Source organism: Grammomys surdaster, unplaced genomic scaffold, assembly GCF_004785775.1.
Source record: "Grammomys surdaster isolate TR1022 unplaced genomic scaffold, NIH_TR_1.0 213, whole genome shotgun sequence".
Lineage (NCBI taxonomy): Eukaryota > Metazoa > Chordata > Mammalia > Rodentia > Muridae > Grammomys > Grammomys surdaster.
In genome coordinates this window covers 3,176,540-3,200,278 of record NW_021604658.1, presented here as the reverse complement: position 1 = coordinate 3,200,278, position 23,739 = coordinate 3,176,540, and the positions used below count along the sequence as shown (strand labels likewise).

Genomic DNA, 23,739 nt, shown 5'->3' with positions numbered 1-23,739 from the left:
AGTACCCACATAATAGTGATTCATCATAACCATCACAAAATAAATCTGAAAAACAAAAATCGCCCATTTTGCCACATGCGGTGGTCCCTGCCTTTAGTCCCAGCCCCCAGGAAGCAGAGGCAATTAAGTGTTTGCAACTAGCCTGGTCTACAAAGCAAGTTCCAGGACAGCAAGGGCTACTCAGAAACCCAATCTTGAAAAAAAAAAAAGAAAAAAAAAAACCAAAATATCTCTAGAAAGGAGAGATACTGGTAGTTGGTAGCATCTCTGGCCCCCTTACCTCCCCTCTCTTTTTGGACATTAATTTTATGTGTATAAGTTTTTTGCCTACATGCGTCTGCATCATGTGTGCAGTGCTCAAGAAGCCAGAAGAGGGCATCAGATTTCCCTGGAACTGGAGTTAAGTTGGTTGTTAGCTGCCATGTGAATAGTGGATGGGATTCAACCCCAGGCCTCTGGAAGAACAGTGCTCTTGCTCTTAACTGCTGAGCCACTCACTCTGTAGACCAGGTGGGCATCAAACTCAGATCCACCTGCTGCCTTTCAAGTGCTGGGATTAAAGTATTTGCTACTACTTACCGCCCATTTTCTATTTTTAATTGATGCCCTTCTGAAACCCCCCCCCCCGCAGTCTTCTACAAACTTTTGTTATTTAATCATATTTTAAAAAACCAAACTGCCTGAACAGCTATTAGGTAAGTACAAGTGTTGTAAGAGGGCTGAATGTGATAGTTGGAATAGGAAGTCATTTCAGCTGACTTTCACAGCCAAATTTTAATCACAGATTGCTTTCTTCCATTCATTCCTTGTATATCTAATACAACTAAGCTTTACCACAAAGGAAGATGATTTAATGTACTTAGCAGGGTTTCTCAATAGGCAAGGTGTGTGTGTATAATAGACTATATTTGTGTGTACACACACATACAATATAGACATATATAGAGTGCCTGAATACTCATTTGAAAGTAGTAGTTATCTGGCATTTATCTGATTATATTAGTTTTCCTGTACCTCTGTCAATATAGGCAGTAGCTGTGCAGACATGATTTCACCTATGGCACTTGGTCACTATCCTGTATAGCCCTGGCTGTCCTGGAACTCACTCTGTAGACCAGGCTGGCCTTGAACTCAGAAATCTACCTGCCTCTGCCTTCCAAGTGCTGGGATTAAGGCGTGCACCATCACTGCTCTGTCACTATTCTTATTAAACCATGTGCTGGTTTAGTCTGTCTTTAAAATTTAACTTAATTTAGTGTGGTGGCACACACGTTTAATCCCAGCATTCAGCATAAACTCTGGTCCTAGAAGAGCAGTACAGGTTCTAATCTGCTGAGCCATCTCTAGAACCCAGTTTAGTCTTACACTGCAAATCTGTTTTCACCTCATTCTCCTTCCCACTTTGATTTCCTTGTTACTGATGATAAATAGGTAGAAGCCTTAACTTAGCAGCAGCAGCTCCTCAGACATGGTAAAGATTTCAGATTCTTCAGAGGAAACATGAGGAAAGATAAAGTGCTCCATTACCTTTTCTACTTGCAGAAATCAGCTGGAGATGACTAGCACCAAATGTTCTGGCTTCCCCTGAGTAAAAGTTGCTGTTTTCCCCCTTTCTCCTCGATGTGGAATTCAGCCAGGACACATGCACACTAAACAGGCACTCCACCAAGTCTTGAGTGTAAGCTTTCATATCTCAACGGATGGTGATTATAAAACTTGTGAGCTACATTCCCCAGCCCACATTCCAATCATTTTGTTATTTCAAGCTATTACACAGTACTACACAAAACACAAGACAGCTAATGAATGGCAAGGAGCACATAACAGGTCCATCAGGTGAATGAATCTAAATCATTTATTCCCACTGATTACTAGTCATAGAGCATAATACAGTATTAAAATATATCATCCTCAGTAAATCTTCACTTAGAAAATGTGATTGTTATAGGTAAAATATAGCATTTAGAACTTTAAAAATACAATTTTATGAAAAATTTAAGCATTTTTAGAATGGGAATTATAAAAGTCTGAAAATTGTTTCAGATACTATATATATATATATCTTATATTTTAAGATATATATATCTTAAAATACTATGCAAATCTTTATTCTGAAAACCATGTCAGGAAACAGACCCTGAACCCTTTTAAAATGGCTAGTTCTAGTTTCTAATTGCTGTTTTGGTATTGCTGATAAGAAACCACATTTCCAATTTAACACTGCAATTATCTGTCAAATAAGTGGAATAAATGTTGCATATTTATTAAGGTGAATATATACTTTAAAAATGCAAGGCTCTTGCACTTAATCTTTTGAGAAACTGAACTATAAACATATGTCTCGTGATACCCTAAAACCATTTTTCTACTCCTGGAAAACAATTTTAAAGACCAATTATGATGCCTTTATCAATGTTACCAAACCAGATAAAATTAGTGTCTCGAGGCCTTAATAGTTTGTACAACTTAGTACATCTGAAGGTGAGATGAAGTGGCTCCATCTTTCCATTTGTTTATACGTTCTGAAATCACAGTTCTGCACAGTGGACATGTTTTCTCTCTGTTAAACCATAAGGTAATACATTCTTCACAGAATATATGCTGTAAGGGAATGAAGAAGCAGATCTTACACAATGACACTCTAGAAGGTCACATTCTTTAAAGTTATAAAGGATTTCAGAAAACATCAGTCCCAGCAGTTTACAATGTGAAAATGACTGTTTTAATGGCTAAGCCAGTGAAAGTGTTCTCATTCCATTTAACTATTTTCCCAGGTACTGCCTTTTAAGTATGATCACTTACCTGCTTAATGGTAACTTATGGACAGTTACTGTGAAATACAGCAAGGAGCATTACATTTATTAACAACTGCTACTCTTGAGCAAGACTAGTAGCCAGTTGGAGATGGAGCCTATTTGCTAACTGCTTTGGTATCTAAGTAGTTGATCAAATTACCCCCCTCCTTTTTCTTATGGTCCTCTCCACAAAAATCATCAGAACCTAAGGGACAGTCTACCATACCCCTTCCATCCTCAACAAGTTATCAGCATTTACCTTAAATACAATTAAATATTACCTTTACTGCCGTATAACAAACATAAATGTGATTTTAACAAATCTGAAAAATGCTTTTATAATTTGTTTAGAAATCTTACCTGACAAAAGAGAAGAACTGGCTTCTGAAATTCAGCTTGACATATTGAACAAATACCATCCATATCTGAACACTGTCTCTTGCTGGCAGGCACTCCATAACTCTATGAAGACAAATTCTGTTAAAAGTAATCCCTGTGGAGAGTTTGGTTTTGAAATACATATCTGGTCTGGGATGTGGCTCAGTGGTAGCACGTTTGAGGCCCAGGGCTCAATCCCTAGAACTATTTCAACAAAAAAGGTGGTGTTCCACGCTGTTTGATTTAGTAGCTCAGACATTAGACATTCTAAAATGGGATTCATTCTAAAGTCCTGAGCTCTAAGATCTTGACTTTTTCACTGAAGTTGACAGGGTTTAATCATTATCCATACACAGAGGTTACGAACAATCAAAGCTTTCTGTCGACATGAAGGGGGAAGGTGGTGAACAACACCTGAGGGCTTCATGGAAACAGAAAGCAAGGTAGGTCCTAGTTGTGACAGGCTAACAAAAGCTAAAATCAACGTCCTTTAAGTGAAGATTTACCCTTATGGTCACTTACATTTTGTTGATAAGGTTGACAAAGGCATGTATATGCACTTGGGGTGCTTATTTAATGTTTTGTTTTTCTGTGTTAGGTATTTAACTTAGGGCCTCACACACATGCTAGGCAAGTACTCTCAAGTTATACCAACAGCCCACAGGACATTGTTTTGAGGCAGTTTCAGCCTAATCTTACTAGATTCAACCAAGTCAAATTCTTATAACCACAACTGAACTAACTTAAAACTGAATTCTGAATTTTATTGTATTTTTTTTAATGTTCTCTTTGTTTTAACAGGGTTTCTTTGTGTAGCCCTGGGTCTCCTGAAACTTGCTTTGTAGACCAGACTGGCCTCAACTCACAGAGGTCCATCTGCCTCTGCTTCTCAAATGCTGGGATTAAAGGCAGATGCCACAGTACTCACCTAGCATTTGCTTTATATCATTAATGGTCTTTAAAAAAAAAAAGAAGAAGTCCCCCATTCTTGCTTTCTTCTCCTCTTGCTCCCCTTCTCTGCACATTCCCTTCCCCCTTCTCTCCATGTGCTCATCTCTATTCCACACACCCCCCCCGTCTCTCTCTCTCTCTCTCTGTGTCTCCCTCTCTCCTCTCTCTGTCTCTGTCTCTACTACCCCCTCAACTCTCCTCCACATGCCCTAAATAAACCTTTTATTCTATACTTAAAAGAAAAAAAGTCCCCTAGCTAGTTAGTTTGGACTATTCTATAAATAACTTCTTATCTTTTTTTTTTTTTGGCTAGACTTTCTTGTTGAAGTGCTCAGGCTGGCCCTTAACCTTTAATTCTGGGATCAGGGACTCTTCCATTCCCACCTCTCCTAAAACCTAATAGCCTGTTATGAACTGAGATATTGCCGTTGGTAGAGTGCTTGCCTAGAAAACTTAATTTTCAAATACAGAAATGAGCCAGGCAGTGGTGGCGCACACCTTTAATCCCAGCACTTGAGAGGCAGAGGCAGGTGGGTTTCTTGAGTTCAAGGCCAGCCTGGTCTACAGAGTGAGTTCCAGGACAGCCAGGGCTACACAGAGAAACCCTGTCTCGGAAAAAAAAAAACAGAATTGAGTAAGAGGAAATTTCTTTTAGTATGAAAATTGCAAGGAACATGATCTTTACTGAGTTGTCCTCAGACTAAAATCATACTTAAGTGTTTTCATAAAAGTGAAATAGGAAATAATAAAAATATACAAAGCAAACATCAGTGGATTAAAAAAGGAAAAGAAACGAAAGTCCATGACAAGGTTTTTAAAGTGTGTTTGTAAATCCTTAAAGATGCCCAATGGATTTGCTTTTGTGCTTCCTTTTACAGGGTATCTAGGTGCCTGCCACTGAGCCCCAGATCCAAAATGGCAAAGGGATTGCAAGGGCAGGAGACATTACAGTACAGAAGCACTGAAGCAAGAGACTGCTCGTGGAATTCAAACTTCTAAGTCATTACAGCCCCAAGTGCCAAAGTAGTAGAAAAAAATCTCAAAGTACAAGACGAGCAGCTCATGAATTTCTGTTTGTAACACTACTAAACTAAAGAAAGTAAGGGTGAGACAAGGTAGAAGTACTTCCCTTTAACTGATAAACAGTACTTACTGGTCGTGTAAAAAATACTCGTAAGACCTGTCGAAAAGTTCTCAAATGTCCAAAAAAGTCCAAAAGCTAAAAAAAGAGATAGTTTGTTAATTCAAAACCTCTATATGCTAAATCTAAAGACCAAAGGTAAAATTCAATTCCCACCTAACCTAATGTTCATTGTATGTCACACTAGTACTCCATTATGAATTTATTTCAAGCTTAGTAAAGTAGTACATAGATCTGAGCCACCTCTTAACCTCAGCTACAATTTAATTAAGACAAATAAACCTATGTCAAAGACACTGTAGCAGGCTAGCAGATAAGAGCACTGGCTGCTGTTGCATTCCATCCCTGGTTCCCATATAGAGGCTCAACCAGCCATTTTAACTCCATCCCTAGAGGATACCACCCTCTCTGGCCTTGTGGACACTCCACTCATGTGATATACAAACATAAATACAAAGAAAGCATATACACAAATTTGTAATAAAGAGGGTGGGGCGGGGAGACACATGCTTCATTGATTCAAATATCCTTGGCATTTAGATTTGAAAGTATTGTGGGGCAGTGATGGCATACACCTTTGATCCTGGCACTCGGGAGGCAAAGGCAAGCAGATGTCTGAGTTGAAGGCCATCTCTCAGAAAACAGATTTCATTGATCTATGTAATAAGTTCAGGACAGCTAGAGCTACATAGTGAGATCCTGTGTCATACACACAATGTGTCAGTGAGATCCAACACATACACACACAAACACACATTCTCACTCACTCACTCACTTGTAAAAAGTTTAATAAAGTACTAAGTTGAAGGGATCAGGCATAAAGTGAAGAGAAGATCCTCTGGTTTGAGAACTGTGTACTACAGATGATCCTGTGGGGTTTAGTGTCTCTTTTCCTTAATCTCCCTTAGATAGGTATCACATGTATGTTACTTCTCTGCTACTCCTCAACAAAAACTGAGCTTAGCATGGTGTGGGTACCTAGGAGGCCAAGGTACCCTTGGCAACACAAGAACCAATGTAGTCCCCCACTCACCCAGACCAATAGGCTCCTTGTTTTACTCTTTCTTGATCACTGTCTTTACTGAGGTGCCAATGCTGGCAAACTCATGATTTTCCTGCCTTTCTAGCTGGGATTACAGGTGTATGTCAGTCTACATTTCTAAACAGGTAAGAGTCTGCCATTACTTTCAATTAGTGATATGAAAATAAATTTTGAGGCAGCTTAATAGTAATGTAAAGCCAGGAATTAGTATAGCAGTCACTTTGCCAAGGTTAGAAGGATACTTACTTTTAGTATGAGGTAGAGTAAAGCCAGCAATATCCCAAGACTCCATGTAGTTACATTACCAAACTCCCCGTAGCTTATAAGGTACCGAAACCAAACTGGTATGGGAACAAAAATTCGGTAATACTGACACAGTTCTTCTAAAAGCATGTACCAATATCCCTATAAATGAAAGGAAAAAGAAATAAATTCAGCTACCCAAGGTATTAAACACATAGCATAACATTTACTATTGGAAGGATATCATAAATACATAATCACTAATTACAACAACTGAAATTATATTTCAGAATTATGATTAACACAAATTCAATCTGACTAGCACATACCATTGTCATTACATGGCTTGGCTTGGTGTTGGGCCAGTGAGAGACCCAGTGAGTTACCTTAGTTCACTCTTTAAAACCCATATGGTGGAGAGGTACACACCAAGTAATAAATATGAAAGAAGTGTCTCGATTTATAAACTGGGTATGGTGATTCATTTTTAGCCAGCACTGAGAGGCTCTGGTAGCAGGACTGCAGTGAGTTCCTGAGCAGCTCAGGCCATATAGTAAAACCTTACCTCACTAAGCCACTGAGTGACTAACTGCTTTTGTAGTTATTTATCAGCTGGCAATGCCTTGGAGAAAAGCAGAAGTACAAACCTAGAATTTTCTGATGTATGATGTGAAGATTGAGTTTTCAATTATTTTGAAGGAAATACAATTCTGATTTTAGCCAATTAGCTTAGTATTTTCAGTTGTAGTACTTGAGCAAATGGTTGCCAGATAGAAGTAATAAAAATTAGGTTATTTAGGTGTGGGAGAGATGGCTCTACAGTTGAGAGTGCTCCTTGCTCTTCCAGAGGACCTGAGTTAGGTTCCCAACAATCACATCAGGCAGTTCACAAACTCCAGACCCAGGGTATCTGATGCCCTCTTCTGGCCTTGAAACTAAGACACATGTAAATGAAGACTAGCTAGCATTCAGGGGTTTTGCTAACATTCTAATAAGCATTAGTTAGTTTCTTACCTTTGATTTAAAAGGCATAATGAAAGAAGGCACCAGTAAAATCAGGCATTTTAAACCCATGAAAAAGAATTTCAGAATGAAGTCTGTAATTCCAACAATCCAAAGAACTTCCCAGAAGCTCAACTGTTCGAGTGTAGGATTTAAGAAAATTAAGCTACCAAGAGAAAAACATAAGCATTTATGAAAGCAACATACAAACAAAGTATTAGTAAAGGTTTCAAGTTTACTGCAGTATTTTATGTATTTCGTGAGATAGTTCAAAGCTCTAGCACTGAACTACACCCCTAGCCTGTTCTTTCCAGGCATCTAACAATACACTCCTACAGTAGCTCTACTAAGAGACCTCACCTCCTTTTATGTCCAGACTGGGCCTTCTCCATCTAAGCTTCCTTTCCCTGGTTAGTTTTGTACAGTACCATGAACCCCTTTTGTTTCGTGTGTTCTTTCACCTATGCTGACCTCACTGGGTTTATAAGGTATGCCAGTCTTGTGATTTTTAAGTATCAAACATATAGTCAGTCTTGTGATTTAAGTATTAAACATATATATTCTGATAACGTAAAATTTAAAATGCTGTGTCTCTGTGTAGTGAGGGACAGTATATGTACGTCTGAGTGCAGATTCCTGTGGAATCTGCAGAGGGCATCAGAGCCCTGGACCTGGTGTCTCCTCTGGAAAGTAGCAGGCCCGGTCTTCCCAGGCCATAGGCTAGCTAGTCTTCATTTACATGTGTCTTAGTTTTGAGGCCAGAAGAGGACGTTAGATACCCTGGGTCTGGAGTTTGTGAGCTGCCTGATGTGTCTCCCACTCACTCTCCCACTCATTGCAGCCCAGATTTGTCTGTATCAATGCTGCTGAACCCAGGCCTTCTAATTATCTGATTAAAGCTAAAAAGTCAGAATATCCCACATGGAAATGTATGTTAACATGTCTTTTACTGATTGACTTTTAGAAACAAAATTTGGTAATAACCACCTAATGCTACTAAATAAACACTGATTAAAATTGGTGAGTGGCACATTACCTGTATTTCCAGCACTCAAGAGGCTGAGGCAGGAGGAATGCAGGCTGGCACCTTGGACTACACAGTGAGATTCTATCTCAAAAACAAAAAAAACCAAAAAAACTGATTCAACAGAAACCCACTTATCAGAAAGTACTTATTGAGCACATGCTATGTGCCATGGTATTGGGGATACAAGTCTAAGTCACACCTGTCAATCATGAAAGGAAACAATTGAAAACTGAACTCTAATAAGCATTACGTGAAAACAGGATATATGCAAAAAAACAACAGATGTATACTAGGATCTCTGATTACCTGTAATGAAGTGACTGAGAATGAAAGGTGTAATATAAGAGGGTGGAAGAACCTGCCAGGAACACCAGTAACCAAGCACACCAAAGCTTTGATGACCGTTCCTGAAAAAGACACAATTCTGTAATTTACTGTGTTTAGGCCAGAATTTTAAGTAATATTAAGTAACATTTTTATTTGATGATTAATGTATTAACTTAGCAGGTAGTCTATATTTTATTAAGAATAAAAAACATTCTAAATTGTTCATTACAACTACTGTTTTTGTTAATAATTAACAAAACATAACTCTGAACAGTATTTTAAAATGCAAGCTGGGCATGGTGGCACACCTTTAATTAATTCCAGCACTGGGGAAGCAGAGCCAGGCAGATCTCTGAGTTTGAGGCCAACCTGGTCTACATAAGAGTTCCAAGACAGGCTATGTAGAGAGACCCTGTTTCAAGCCATCACCCCCATAAAAAATTTAAAAATCCAAGACCAATGAGTCCAAGAGACCAATCTTCACACTGACATAAATGACCCATCCACCCAAAGCAATCTTTACCTCTGCAGCTTTTTCTCTTCTCCACAAAACAGAAGTTTTAAAATGAATGTTTCAATAAGTGAGTTCATAAATGTGAAATAATTTTGATCTTTAAAATTCAATTTTTATTATTAGTTTAATTGAAAGTTTTACAGTTGAGTATTCTCATCCATAAACTGAACAACTTTTTGAGCACTAACATGATACCCAAAAGTGGAAACTTCCAAACATGACTTCACTGCAAGTTAAAACACCAGTACACTAAAAGTACTATATCAGACTGCCTCTGGGCTATGTGGGTAAGGCAGACAGAAGACAAGTCAGAGACACCTCATTATATATGGGCAAAATTTCCAATGTTAAAGAAGTCAATCTGGTACGAATATTTTTGTTATTGTTGTTTTCTAAAGAGAGGGTGGCCTGGTACTCACTATAATATCCCAGACTGGCTCTCAATTCATGGCAGTCTTCTTGCTTCAGCAGCCCCATTGCTGGGATGATAAGAACACACCACCATGCCCAGCAGTAACCTGTGCTAGTTTTAAACTATGCACTAGAATTATTGTTAACATGATATACTATAAATTCCCAGATATGACCCCTTTTAAGGTGAAATCTCATAGATTCTTAGAACTTTTTCTAATGATTCAGATGATTAAAACTTTTGACACTACTAGAAAAACTTCTTCAGGGTTTTTTTTTTTTTTAATTTTTTAAAGATTTATTTCATGTATGTGAGTACATTTTCTTCAGACACACCAGAAGAGGGCATCGGATCCCATTACAGATGGTTGTGAGCCACCATGTGGTTGCTGGGAATTGAACTCAGGACCTCTGGAAGAGCAGTCAGTGCTCTTAACTGCTGAGCCATCTCTCCAGTCCTGAAGTTATTATTTTTTTTTTTTTTTTTTAAATAAGAGACATCTGCCACTCATAGGGCATGCTTTTAATCCCAGCACTCAAGAAGCAGGCGAATCTCTTGAATTTGAGGCCAGCCTGGTCTACACACTGAGTTCTAAGCCAACCAGAAAGTCATAGTGAAATTCTGTATCAAATACAAACCTCTAACACCAATGCTCATTTATTCAATGCTCACTTTTATTTATTGTCCATCTCATGGTGCATCAACTAACTTTTTAAAATGATATACTACTCAGTATAATTAACTCATAAAGTTGCCAAACTAGATTATACAGTGTGGTCTAAATCTCTTAATCCCCTTGTCTAGGTTTTTTTTTTTTTTTTAAGGTATCAAACAAGTAAGGTGAGGTAACTTGAGGTAACTAAGCATTAGGCCAGGGAACTTATTCCAAATCATTTAGAAAACAAAACAAAGCATGTGGTGGACATCACAATGTATCCTTTTGCTTCCTAGTCCTCTGGAAAGTGACTTCTAGTTCTCCCAAAGTTATCTCTAATTCTGTAGAGAGAAACAGTTAATAATTTAGTTGCTTGTTATACTTACTCTTAGAAAAACCTGATTTACAATGCTTTTGTTTGCATACATAAAAGTTGTTAGCAGCCCAATTCCAAGAGAAATTCCTGTTAGAAAATAAGTTCTAGTTAATTGAAAGAAAAAAAAAACCCAACAAGATTATATATGCTAATATAATTTTTAAAAGCTAGCAACCAAAATATATGTTAAAATTATCACTAAAAAGAGAAACTGAATTCAGCAGTTTTATTTCCTACCTGTTATATGCTGCATAACAAGTTTAACACCCAGAATCAAAATATAAGGAAGACTTTTTTGCAACCACTTGAAGAGATAGTGGAATTCTGAGAAGGAGCCGCTTTCATGTTCTCCAGACTCCGTGGCATAGTCATCAGGTGGCCTTGCTTCACTGTGGGTGTAACTCCGTAAACGACTATGCACACATCCATGGGCACAGGTACAGACGCCTGACCTTGTATTTCTAGAGCTTGGATTTTCAGAATATTCTTTTGGTCCGGAGTTTATTTGGATATGTACATCTCCAGGGTGCAGGGAACCTTCTGTCGATCTTGATGAATGACCACACGGGGAGGCTGCAGCACCCTCATCATGTGCAGTGCCTGGAGGACCATGCAGTTGGTTACAGCTGGCTTGCATGACCCTTGAGTAGTTTTTCTCTAAAATGTCTTTGCTTCAGGACTCTTTCTCCTTAAAAGTAAAATAAAAGAGCAGAAAGCATGCTAAGTTAATCACAAGCAGTGCATCAGTTCATTAGGTGTCCTTTGTTCACTAAAGGGGCAGTTGACAGTCACAGAAGGATTTTCAGGTCCTTTAATCTTTGCTACTGCCAAAGCTCTGCTGCCCTGCCCCACCCCTACCCCAAAGTCCAACTTTGGCAAACCAGTGAGTTTTAAACCTTGGGGACTACTTAAAATACAAAGCACATTTGGTGAACATTTGCTTTTGAACTGCAGATGTCTTTATTTCTCTTATTTCTCTAATGCCAAACTACATCAGCAAACAGTCAAAGAAGGGGTGCCCAGCAGATACCACTATGAATAGCAGGACTCATCCTGAATAAGTAGGCACATGTACTCTGAAGCAGAGTCCACATTAAGAAGTTTGCTAAGGCTGGGTAAGTCAAGACCGTTAATTTGAGTTAAATCCCCTAAACCCATATGGTGGAAAGAATGAACTGACTCCCACAAGTCCTCTGACACGCACACTAAATACATTTTTTTACAGATTCATTAATGTTTAGAAGGAAAAAAATCAGTGCCTTAATTAAGCATCAACAAAGATAATAAACATTTCATTTTATGCTGAAACAGCTTCCACAAAGCTAATAAGGTTTTCAGTAATTAATGGTGCTACCGAGAATATTGCTTCTCCTCCCAAAAGAATGTTAGTCAAATACCTTTGAAAGGGGGCCCTTAGGGGAGTCATCATGTAATTGCTAAGTGATGCTTTAGTCTAAATAAGGAGTTAGTCGTCCCCCCCCCCCGAATAAAAATGCCAACATGGGCAGTGTGGCGTGAGTAGAGGTGTCAGACGAGAGGCTGTGGGCAGGGCAAGATCCCTACGTGATCCAGTGTGGATCTCGGACCAGGGTGCCAGAGTCGCGCTGTCGCCCGACGAAACGCAGAGCCCACACCGCCGGGCCTCTCCCGTTCCCCCCGCGAGGGAGCTAGCTGCGGCGGAGGCTGGCTCAAACCGTGCAGTTACTGTGTGACGTTTCGAAGAGGCTCGGAAGCCACGGCGGCTCTATCGCCCCACTCTCTGAAGAGCGACTTGGGACAGGACAGTTTATGTCTCTGCTATTAAAAAGAAAAACAAAACCTGCCCTCCTTCATACATAAACAAGAAAAGGGAAAAGAGAGAAAGAAAAGTAAACGCCAACTCTTCCGGAATCCGCGAGGACATAGTTCTCCACCCACGTCCGAGCTTCGGCTCTTCTCCCCGGAAACCCTCCGCCTCACCCCCTTTCCCAGACCTGACCTCTCATGACCAGGAGCGGGCAGCCTCGGCAGCCACAATACCAACAGCCCGACACGCGGCCGCAAGCCCTTCTCGCCAGCCTTCAGTCTCGGACGCCGCCAGCACCAGCAGCGCTCGGCCTGGCCCCGCGGCGGCGCGCGCGCTCCCAAGACGTCGTCACGCGCGGCCCGCCTTCACCGGGCCACGCCCTCGCCTGGTGAAGGAGGGCGCCTCTAGGCTCCGCCCCGTGCTCATCCCGACCCCGCCCTTTCCCGGCGGAGAAGGGAAACCTTTAGGCCCCGCCCCAAGTACCTAGCTCCGCCTTCACCAGGAGGAGGAGGAGGAGGGCGCCTCTAGGCCCCGCCCTGTGTCCCTGTTGCTGCTGTTATCCAAGTGGCGTAGTGGCGGGTGTGTGCGCTAATTAAGTCTGCGTGGCTATCAGGTCTTGCGTGCATTAGTAATCAGTCACACGCTTCGGAGTCCTCCAGTACTTGAGGTTGAGAATGGGTAGGTCCAGGAACCCGTTTGGCTGCGGGCTGCGTACCGGGAACCGCGATCCGGACGAGAACATTGGGGCTTCCGGCTGCGTGTTGCTAGCTACATCAGACCCGCTGGGCTGCCTGGGCCAAGAGGTTGTGTGACCTGGATTCGGATTCCAAGCCTGACAGTGCACCTTAGTTCATGCCACAACCGGGTGCCAGAATGGATATCAGAAGCACTGGGAAGTTTGTGAGGCCGTGGAAGTAGATTTAGAAAACCCCGTGTTGGCGAACTGGGAACTGGACTTCTAAAATAAAGGCTACTAAGGGGGCAGGGGGGAATAATAGCAAGGGGGGAAAAAGACAGTTCTGGAAAGTCTAGGACATCAAAAGAATAACAGGGTTCCTAAGGTTCTTGAGAATTAAATCGGCGGTTGAAGGGACCAGGCAAAGGTCTGGCGTTTTGCATACACTGATGAGTTAAGTGTCCAGTAAATGGTTAATATTTTGTCTTTCTACCTGACTTAAACTTTTCAAATACCTTGTCAAAGTTGCTGGTGTGATTCCTTAGCTATGAAATTTTGTCTTTCTTTCGTAGCAGTAAAACTGAATCCACTGTTTTTAGCCTTGGCCACTCACCTTGAGACTGTACTTAAATTTCTCTCATGTCAAAAAGCACTTTAAAAAAAAAAAATCCCAAACCTGTTTTGGATCTGCTCCTCACTGTGACCTGCACATTATCTCTCTTTTAAGACTTGGTCTTACGTAGGTAGCCCAGGTTGTCCTAGAACTGGCTTTGTAGTGGGTGGTAGCCTTGAACTCCTGAAGACCCTACCCTCATTTTCTTCAGTGCCAGGATCACGGGCGTGTGCTCTCATGCCTGGCTCTCTTCATTTTTGAATAGAAAGTTTTGAGCTTCAAGCTTTTTCACAAATTATATTTCTGGTTATGTAAGATTGAGGGCCATGTTCCAGTCTGTAAGTGAATCTTCTGAGACATTTGCATATATTCTCCCATTCTGGTACATGAGTGTTTTCTGATTAATTTTTAAATGTTATTTGTGCCTGTGCATGATGATGGCAGGTGGTGCTTGAACTGGTATGACATTCAGAGGAATGTGGGTAATTTCTCTCCTACCTTTCCTTGGTAAGATTCACTTACAGACTGGAACATGGCCCTCAATCTTACATAACCAGAAATATAATTTGTGAAAAAGCTTGAAGCTCAAAACCTTCTATTCAAAAATGAAGACAGCCAGGCATGAGAGCACACGCCCGTGATCCTGGCACTGAAGAAAATGAGGGTAGGGTCTTCAGGAGCCAACTGAGATTGCCAGTTTTGTGTGAAGCAGAGATCCTTCGTGAATGGTTTTATTTTAAACCAAAATGAATGCATGATAAGCATTAGTGCCTCGTGATTGTAACCCCAGACTTGTGGAGTTTAAGGCGGAAGATTGCTGTGAGTTCCAGACCAGTCTGTGATACAAAGTGGAACTCTAAATCTCAAAAAATTACATAAATGCAAATTTAAGAAACAGGAAAATCATGAAATTTCACATAATCAAGCCCCAACTACAGCATAACAAGTTTGTTTTAGTATGTTTGTAAATTTAATATATCTAATATTCAAATTCCCATTTATTTATTTATTTATTTAAGATTCATTTAGTTATTATGTATAAAATGTTGTCCCTGCATGTATGCCTGCACACCGGAAGAAGGCACCAGATTTCATTATAGATGGTTATGAGCCACCATGTGGTTGCTGGGAATTGAACTCAGGACCTCTGGAAGAGCAGCCAGTGCTGTTAACCTCTGAGCCATCTCTCCAGCCCCAAATTCCCATTTTAACAATATAACACATTGAAGGCATATTAGTATGTACTGGAAATTTATTAGTCCATTTTATTCAAATACCTTGACTAAACAGTCACAGATTTGAAGGAGAGCATTTAAGATGAACTTTGACTTCAGGGATAAGATTTCTTTTTTGCTTGAATTGTGAATATTAGAAAGAGCAGTTTCATTTTAATTAGTTAAGAAAGCAAGGATAGTGCCAGGCAAGATGTGCCTGCTGGTGCAGTAGTGGCACAGACGTCACAAGGATAATCAACCACTTCAGAATTGGATCTGAGGACCGCTCCACAGGAGGGAAGTCAGACTTGGTACTGTCAACCTGGTCTAAAGCCCATGGCTCAGGAGGTTACAGGCCCTAAGGAGGAACGTACTGCAGTCACTGTTAAGGGATGTGTCAGGCCGCCTTCTGGATAGGCTTCTATCCATAGGTGCTACCCTCAGTTTGGGTCAGAGGCGCTTCTCTCTGCAGTAGTCAGCAGTTAATGCTGAGGATGTTGCGTGCTCCCTGGTACGGGCCATCTGTATCAATCCTCTCTCCCTGCAAGGCTATGGAAACATCTGGGAAGGAGGGTGGGGGGAGGTAAGAGCTGGAGGATGGGGAGGGGTAATGTGAGATTCTGTTTCAGGGACATGGCATGGTTGTTGAACCTGTGGACTTAGCGAAGCTCTGGTCAAGATCAAGTTAACAGGACTAACATTCTAGTAGGCATCACTAATTGGACTCAGTGAGTTACTGACAAAAAAAAAAAAAAGAGAGAGAGACTTGAGGAGGGAAGGGAGACATGCTGGAGGTGCCTGGGGTGGGTGTGGGGGCAGGAGAAGGAGGGGGCCTCAGGAGGGATAGGTATATTTGAACAAGATGCACTGTTTGTATGTATGAAATAGTCAAATAATGAAAGATAATCTGCTAAAAGCAACAACAACAAAATCAGTAAATTCCAGTCAGTAATCCCAGCACTGGGAGGTGGAGGCAGGAGAATCTGGAGTTCAAGGCCAGCCTCGCCTGCTTGAAAGCCCTGTCCCAAACCAACCAACCAACAAGAAAACAAGCAGAAAAAAAAAAAAAGCATTTACTAACTATTTACTGACAAGAATTGTCCTAGATACTAGAGAGAGAATGAAAAACAACCCAGTCCAAATCCCACAGGGAAGTTGGTGGTTAGATAGGCCTCACAACAAATAATTATAGCAGATTGGAACAGACGCTGTCATTGAGGGTTGTTTGCGTTGCTGTGGAAGAGGCAGGAGCCTTTAACTTTGTCAAGCAAGAACCACTTCATTACGGCTGTGCTGTCTGAGATGAAGGCATGAGATCAGCAGAGAGAAACATTTGGTGGAAGAGTATGCTACTGACATACCATGGTCCTTTAAGGACTTAGCTTTTCGGGTTTTTTTGTTTTATTTTGTTTGGAATAGCAGTAAGCATAGCAGAGAAGAGGAAGAGAAGTCACAGGGTACAGAGGAGGGATACAGAATAGCTAGGGTCCTTACTTAGGATTCTGTAGTTTATTCTTTGGTTTTATTTTGTGGGCATTGTTGTTTTGCATGCATGAATGTCTGTGTGAGGTGTCGGATCCCCTGGAACTGGAGTCACAGATAGTTGTGAGCTGTCATGTGCTGGGAATTGAACTCAGGCTCTCTACAAGAACAGCCAATGCTCTTCACTGCTAAGAACCTCTCCTGCCCCCCGTAGTTTTATTCTAATGGTCCAGGAGGAGCTACTGAGTTTTAAGCATCAGTTTTGTGACCAAGAGTGTGTTTGCAGACAATTCACATGCTAGTAGGCCCGAATGCAGGATGAATTAAATGACTCTCAGTACTTTGGGTAGGCGATAAGAAGGTCTTGAGCTTGTTAGTGTTGCGGCATTCAGGGGAAAGATGAGAGTGGAGAGGCTATAGGAGAGGATTCCCAGAGATGGCAGCCGTCATCCCCTACTCCCTCCCACATCGCACCCAAGATTGTTTTTAAAGATTTATTTGTTTATTTTATGTATGTGAGTACACAGTAGCTGTCTTCAGACACACCAGAAGGGGGCGTCTCAGAGGTCCCAATTGGGTCCCACTGAAGACATGGAGGATTGTTAGAGAGCTGCTGGTCTTCCATCTTTGGGCTTCCTGTAGTTGGAATCCCAAAGAAGTTGGTTCTAATATCAACAAAGGAACGTCACAGCAATGGGATAAATGAATTTGCCAGCAAGGTTGAAAGTAAGCAGGCAAAAATCAAAGTCCCCCTTTTCTATGCCTTCGCCTGGCCTGGCAACAGAATGTGCCCCCCACATTTAGGATGGGTCTTCCTATTTGAAATGATCTGATCAAGAAAGGAGTGCCTAAGCAACTCGTGCTTCAGTTGTTTCCAGGTGCAGTCAAGTTGACTGCCAAGGTGTACTGGCCATTGGTATAAAGCAGTTATGTTAATGGATTCTTGAAAGATTCCTGGACATTGAGACAAAAACTTATGGCTGGCAAACTTTTGCAACCGTGTGGTCCAATGAAGGTTGGGTTCTTACATAAGGGGCTATTGGAGAGAGGCTCAGTTATTCTGCCTCTCTTAGCTTCCTATGAGGTGCCCTAGACATGTATAAGGCCACCCTTGTTTACCTCCAGCTGAGGTCATTCAGACCATAAAAGTCAACCAGTCAACATACAGCACAGAAGGGAAAAAAAAAAAACAACAGCATTTATTTTAAGCCTCCAGTTTGGAGAGCTCCAGATTTGTTTCATAACAGTAATTAACTCATAGCTAAGTGACTGACTCCATGTGGGGTGGGAAAGGAAGAGTGGCTAGACAAATTAACGTTAGAAAGCACTACAATAAATGACCAACTGCTGCGACCATGTAGAGCAGGGAGCTGTGCCTGCAGAGACCAGAAGGTGCCAGGTCTTTGGCAGCTAGAGTCACAGGTAGTTATGAACTGTCCAGCGTCATATCCTTTGGAAGAGCAGCAAGTACTCTTAACTGCTTAGCCATTTTCTCAGCTCCATCTTTTTCTTTCTTTTTTAAACACCTATCTATCTATCTATCTGTCTGTCTGTCTGTCTGTCTGTCTATTTATTTATGTGTTTATATGTGTGTAGACATATAGATGAAGGTTAGAGGACAACTCGTGGAATTGTGGAATTCAGTTTTCTCCTTTCTCCTTGTCCTGTGTGTGTCAGCTAGTTTTGTTCGTTCCTTTGTTTGTTTATTGTCTTTGTGACATAACCTAGAGTCTCCTGGGAAGAGAAGTTCAGATGAAGAAATGCCCAAATCACATTGGCCTGTGGCCATGTCTGTGAAAGATTGCCTTAACTGGTGCTCGATGTGAGAGGCCCCAGCCCATGGTGGTGGCATCATCCCTGGGCAGGTGGGCCTGGGTTGCATAAGAAAGCTAGCTGAGGTGCTGGAGAGAGGACTCAGGGGTTGAGAGCACAAGCTGCTCTTCCCTAGGACCCAGGTTCAATCTCCAGCTCACCCACATGACAGCTTATACCTATCAGTAACTCCAGTTCCAGGGCTTCTGACACCTTCACACAGACAGGCACGCAAAACACCAATGAAGATAAGAATAATAAACTGGGCTGGAGAGATGGCTCAATTCCCAGCAACCACTTGGTGGCTCACAATCATCCATAGTGGTATCTGATGCTCTCTTCTGATGGATGTTGTCTTCTGTCGTGCAGGCATACATGTATGAGCCATACAAATAGATTGCTCATATACAGAAATGAATCTTTTTTTTAAAAAATAAAAATAAGTTATAGAATAAAAGAGAAAGCAAGCTAGCTGATCACAAACCAAAGGGAAAGCCAGGGTAGTGATCTTCCGTGACGTCTGATCCAGTTCCTGCTCTGACTTCTCTCAGTGTTGGACTTTGACCTAGAAGTGAAACCAAATTAAATTCTTTCCCCTCTGATGTTGCTTTTGGTTAGACTTTTCTCCCAGCAACAGAAAAGCAAACTAAAGCAGGGATCAGAATCAGGTCATCTGGCTTGGTGGCAGGCACTTCTCCCCACTGAGCCATCTTACTGGCCCCATTTAGAATGGTTGATGATGTTTATTCAGTGTGTGTACCATGCCCATCTCACGTGGGCAACGGAGAATGCAGCAGGGGACTTGTGGATGTGAAAGGGCAACTTCTGTCAGTCCTGGGGATCGAACTCAGGTTGACAGGCTTGGTGGCAGTTGCCGTTTCTTGCTGAGCCATTCCACTGGCCCTGGTTTTCTTTAAGACCTAGTCTCACCCACTATGTGTTCTGACTAGCCTGAAACTGCATATAAACAACATTAGTCTTAAATTTGTAGCAATCCACCTACTTTGGTCTCCTGAATACAGTCATGTGCCACAGTGTCTGGCCAGGATGGGTTTTGTGGATGCAAAATGTGGAATAATGGTCATACCTATAATCTGAGCACTAGGAAGCTGAGGCAAAGAGTTTGGGACCAGGCTAGGTTACATAGTGAGACCTTTTCTTAGAAACAAACAAACGAACAAACAAATGAAACCAACCAAACAAAAACAAGCTAGGAGTGGTGGCTCACACCTGCAATCCCAGCCTCTGTGAAATGGGAGGATCACCATCAATTCAAGTGCAAATCTGAACTGCTACACAGTCAATTCCAGGGCAGTCTGGGCTGCCAAGTGAGACTCTGACTCCATACCAATAAAAGAGCAACCCTGGTGAAGGGAAGTCTGAGGGTTAATCCGGCTTTAGAAATCAGGCTGGGGAGACTGGAGGGCCAGCTCAGTGTGTTCACATCCCCAGCACCCAAGGAGAAGCTGGTAAAGAACCTGTAATCCCAGCATTGGGGAACACAGTACTCCCCAAGTTCATGGAGAGATTCAGATTCAAAACATAAGCAAGAGACACAGGGCTCCCTCTGTGGCTCTTGAAGTTGCAGGAGGAGCTGAGCAGACCAGGAGCTGCAAGGCTGCGACAGTAAAGGGGGCATGCTATAACCTGTTGGGAGACCACGGAAGGCTGCACCCAAACAGAGAAAACTGAGAAGATACTTTGAGTTTTGTATAGGGTAGCCACAAAACTACAGGTCAAGTGGTGGCCATGTAGAAATCAGACTTGGATACCCAGTGTTATATTCAAGACATATACTAAAAGAACAACATCATCCAAATATATATATAATCTTCAGGATGGGCTTGCATAAGACTTCAGGTTATATCTTGTTCAGATTTCTTTCCATAGATCTCAAGAAGAACTGAAGTCCCAGCCCTGCTGTCAGGTCTCAGATCCCTCTTGCTAAGAGTTATTCACATGGAAGCCTTCAGGGCACTGTTTTTTGTCACTCCAGAATAATTCTTTATAGAGACTTAAGTCTCAAAATCCATTGGTTGATGGTAACAACAGACTCTCTGACAGGGAGCCTTAGCATAGAACACAGACGGTAGGGACACTCTGGAATAGGTCTCCAGAACCCGTTCCACTCCAGGTGACATTTGGAGGATAGATACCATGTTCACAGAACTGGTAACTGAGAAAGCACTCCCTGTGGAGAACCAGAACCTCACCAGCTCTTTGGCATTTTCAGAGCACTCCTAACAGCAAAGTGTGTCCAGAAGTGGAATCTCTACAGGTCTAAGAATCCCTTTCCCATTGGAACCCAGGAAGCCTCCTGCCCCATGTCAACATTTGGTTGAAAATGGTTTCATTTGACCTCAAGATTGCTAGTTGCTAGTATGGTCCTGCTTGGCTTATTAAATATGCTCAATACACATCTTTAAATTCATGATCCTCCTGCCTCACCTTCAGAATCTTGGGATTTCAGGCAAGCATCATCTTGACAAGCTGAAAAGCTATTCATTCATTCATTCATTCATTCATTCATTCATTGAGACCAGCTCTCTCTAGATAGCCCTGGCAGTCCTCCAACTCACTATGTAAACCAGGGTGGCCTTGAACTCACTGATACCTACCTGCCTCTGCCTCCCAGTTGCCTGACCTTTGAACACATCTTTTTAAATGTATTTGCATGTGATCCTAAACTCATTTACTGAGGACTGAAAAAAGAAGATGTTAAAATTAGTCACTAGGGGATACAGAGATGGATCAATGGTTAAGAGCACTGGCTGCTCAGAGGACCTCAGTTCAATTCCCAGCACCCACATGGTAGCTCACAACTGTCTGTAACTCCTGTTGTAGGGGATTTGACACCCTCACACAGACATATATGCAGACAAAACACCAATGAATATAAAATTTAAAAAAAATCATAAAAAGATAAAATTAGTCATTACATTTGGAGAGTTTCATTATATATCAGTAGAATTCAAAACAGAAATTAGTTATATTTTATAGGTTGTTCATCTGTGTGTCTGTGTGTGTGCATGGGTATGTATGTATGCCTGTGTGTCCATGTTTGTGTATGTGTGAATGTATGTCTGTGTCTGTGTGTGTGTAACTGTGACTGTATGTGCGTCTATGTGTACATGTGTGTCTGTGTGTATATCTGAGTGTGTGCATATGTCTGTGAGTGTGTGTGTGAGTGTGCCTGTGTGTCTGAGTGTGTGCATGTGTCTGTGAGTGTGTGTGTGAGTGTGCATGTGTGTCTGTCTGAGTGTGTGCATGTGTCTGTGAGTGTGTGTGAGTGTGCATGTGTGTCTGTGAGTGTGTGTGTCTATGTGTGCATGTGAGTGTGCCTGTGTGGCTGTCTGAGTGTGTGCATGTGTCTGACTGTATGTGTGTCTATGTGTGCAGGTGAGTGTGTCTGAGTGTGTGTGTCTGTCTGAGTGTGTGCATGTGTCTGACTGTATGCATGTGTCTGTGAGTGTGTGTGTCTATGTGTGTCTGTGAGTGTGTCTGTGTGTGTCTGTCTGAGTGTACGCATGTGACTGTCTGTGTGTGTATGTTAACATATGCTGATGCTAAGCTCTCTTAGGTCCAGCTGGGGAAGTGATTTGACTTTGCTGTGTCTCAGTTTCTGAGTGTTCATGGGCTTGTGTGATGAACTTTGGCTGACTTAGATAATTGTGGGGTACACACGTTTGCACACACCCTCCTTCAGGGCACCTAGGCCAGCCTAAGGAGGGGTAGGCACATTTTATTAATGTTTACAAAGCAACTATAACGCCATCCTTCAAATGCTCGCCGGCTCCATCTTTCCCCTGTGAGAGAATATTCAAATGCATTTTAAATATTCATATCATAGTTCAGTAAAAAAAAAAAAAAAATTCTTGACAAATCAGTTCCTTGACCTTACAATGAGCTTTTTTTGCTCAAGAAAAGAAACACTCCATTTGTTCAGATCCAGGAAAGATAGGGCACGATCCTTGAAAACTCTTTAAAAATTGTAACTATTCAGACCACAGTGTTTGCTAAAAAGAGCTGCAGGAGGCAGGCCAGTCAGGGAACTGAGCTGATTAATGCAGCCATTGCATCTTTTTCCACCCGCAATTTGATTTAAATTTAATATCCTCCCACAATGGAAAATGATTTACAATGAGAAGATGAGCTGGAAGGAAAATGAAAATGGAAACAAGATGTCATCTTGCTTTGCCATCCGACAGATCTGCCTCTTAGAACAGTGTTTGCCTTTTACTGTAAATGAAATGAAACACGCTCTAAAATAACCAAACCCCGCACTACTAGTGGACTCTCCTCCTCTGCAAACAGGTTCGTCCCGCTGAGCCCCGCTTTACATCTAGGCTGTTTTTAGCTCATTTCCCTTTGTAAAAAAGCAATTGGTGAATTGATTTCCCAGTTTAGCTGTTGTAATAAAACATGAAAGGCATCTCTGTTTGGCCAGCTCGTCGTAGAGTGACTCAAAATCTCCAAAAAGCAACAAATATAGGGCAGTGTAAAATTAGAAACTGCTGGCGTTTCTTGAGCGGCAGTCACTGTGCTGGCGGTTGCTCCTCCCCCTCTTGCCACCAGCATGATTCTGAAGGTCACCTCTATGTACCAGACGACAGAACCCCATGTGCGTGTGCCTTTAAATAAGTTTATAATTCACACAGCATAACATTCATCTGCAAAGTACCCAGCTCAGTGGGTTTTATTATTTTCACAGATGTCTCCAGTGACCATCATTACAAAGATGAACATTTTTTTCCTTTCATACAAACTCCATGCTCATCTTCTCTCTCCTCAGCCCCTGGTGCTGGCAGCTGCCACCTTGCTGTCTACGACTTGCCCATTCTAGTCATTTGACATAAACAAAGTGATCAATAACCAGCTTGCATCACTGGCTTCTTTCAACTGACATAATGTTTTCAGGTTTTATAATGTTGATCTATGCATCAGTCTCTGAACATTTTTAATGTTCAGTGATATCCCATTGTATAAATATACCAGCGTCCATAACAGCAGACAATGGGAATTTGGGTGGTTTTGTTTCTTGGTTATTGTTAAGCATACTGTTGACATACATGTATAATAGTTTTTGCCATTTGTTTTGTTTTTATTTTGAGGCAGGGTTTTACTGGGTAGCCCAGGCTGGCTCAGAACTCATGATCCTCCTGCCTCAAGCTTCCCAGATACTAGAATTCCATGCTTACACCAGATAGCCTCATGGACAGCTTTCTGTGCAGTTCTAGTTTTTTCACATTCTTGACACCATTTATATCCACCGCCCCCACCCCATTACAGTGTG

At 41.7% G+C, this 23,739-nt stretch overlaps 2 protein-coding genes across 3 annotated transcripts in view; one reads left to right on the top strand and one right to left on the bottom strand.

Annotated features, from left to right (window-relative positions):
• Window positions 1-5,191, top strand: part of Rps6kb1 (ribosomal protein S6 kinase B1) — a 50,188-nt gene extending 44,997 nt beyond the window's left edge. The window contains exon 15 of the mRNA XM_028772327.1: window positions 5,003-5,191. Coding sequence (XP_028628160.1) covers window positions 5,003-5,123 — 121 coding nt within the window. The 3' untranslated portion in view covers window positions 5,124-5,191. The remainder of the gene's footprint in view (window positions 1-5,002) is intronic.
• On the bottom strand, window positions 1,833-12,957 carry Rnft1 (ring finger protein, transmembrane 1). Of its 2 annotated transcripts, XM_028772329.1 has the most exons (9): window positions 12,842-12,957; window positions 11,101-11,551; window positions 10,874-10,950; window positions 8,886-8,986; window positions 7,565-7,718; window positions 6,554-6,712; window positions 5,278-5,343; window positions 3,156-3,257; window positions 1,833-2,601 (listed from the first exon to the last, which is right to left on the bottom strand). In XM_028772329.1, the coding sequence occupies exons 2-9, from the start codon at window positions 11,498-11,500 to the stop codon at window positions 2,467-2,469; spliced, it is 1,194 nt and encodes a 397-aa protein (XP_028628162.1). In that variant the 5' UTR covers window positions 11,501-11,551; window positions 12,842-12,957; the 3' UTR covers window positions 1,833-2,466. The 2 variants fall into 2 exon arrangements, with proteins under 2 accessions (XP_028628162.1, XP_028628163.1); XM_028772330.1 differs by lacking the exons at window positions 7,565-7,718; window positions 10,874-10,950.
• Between the last annotated feature and the right edge of the window lie 10,782 nt (window positions 12,958-23,739).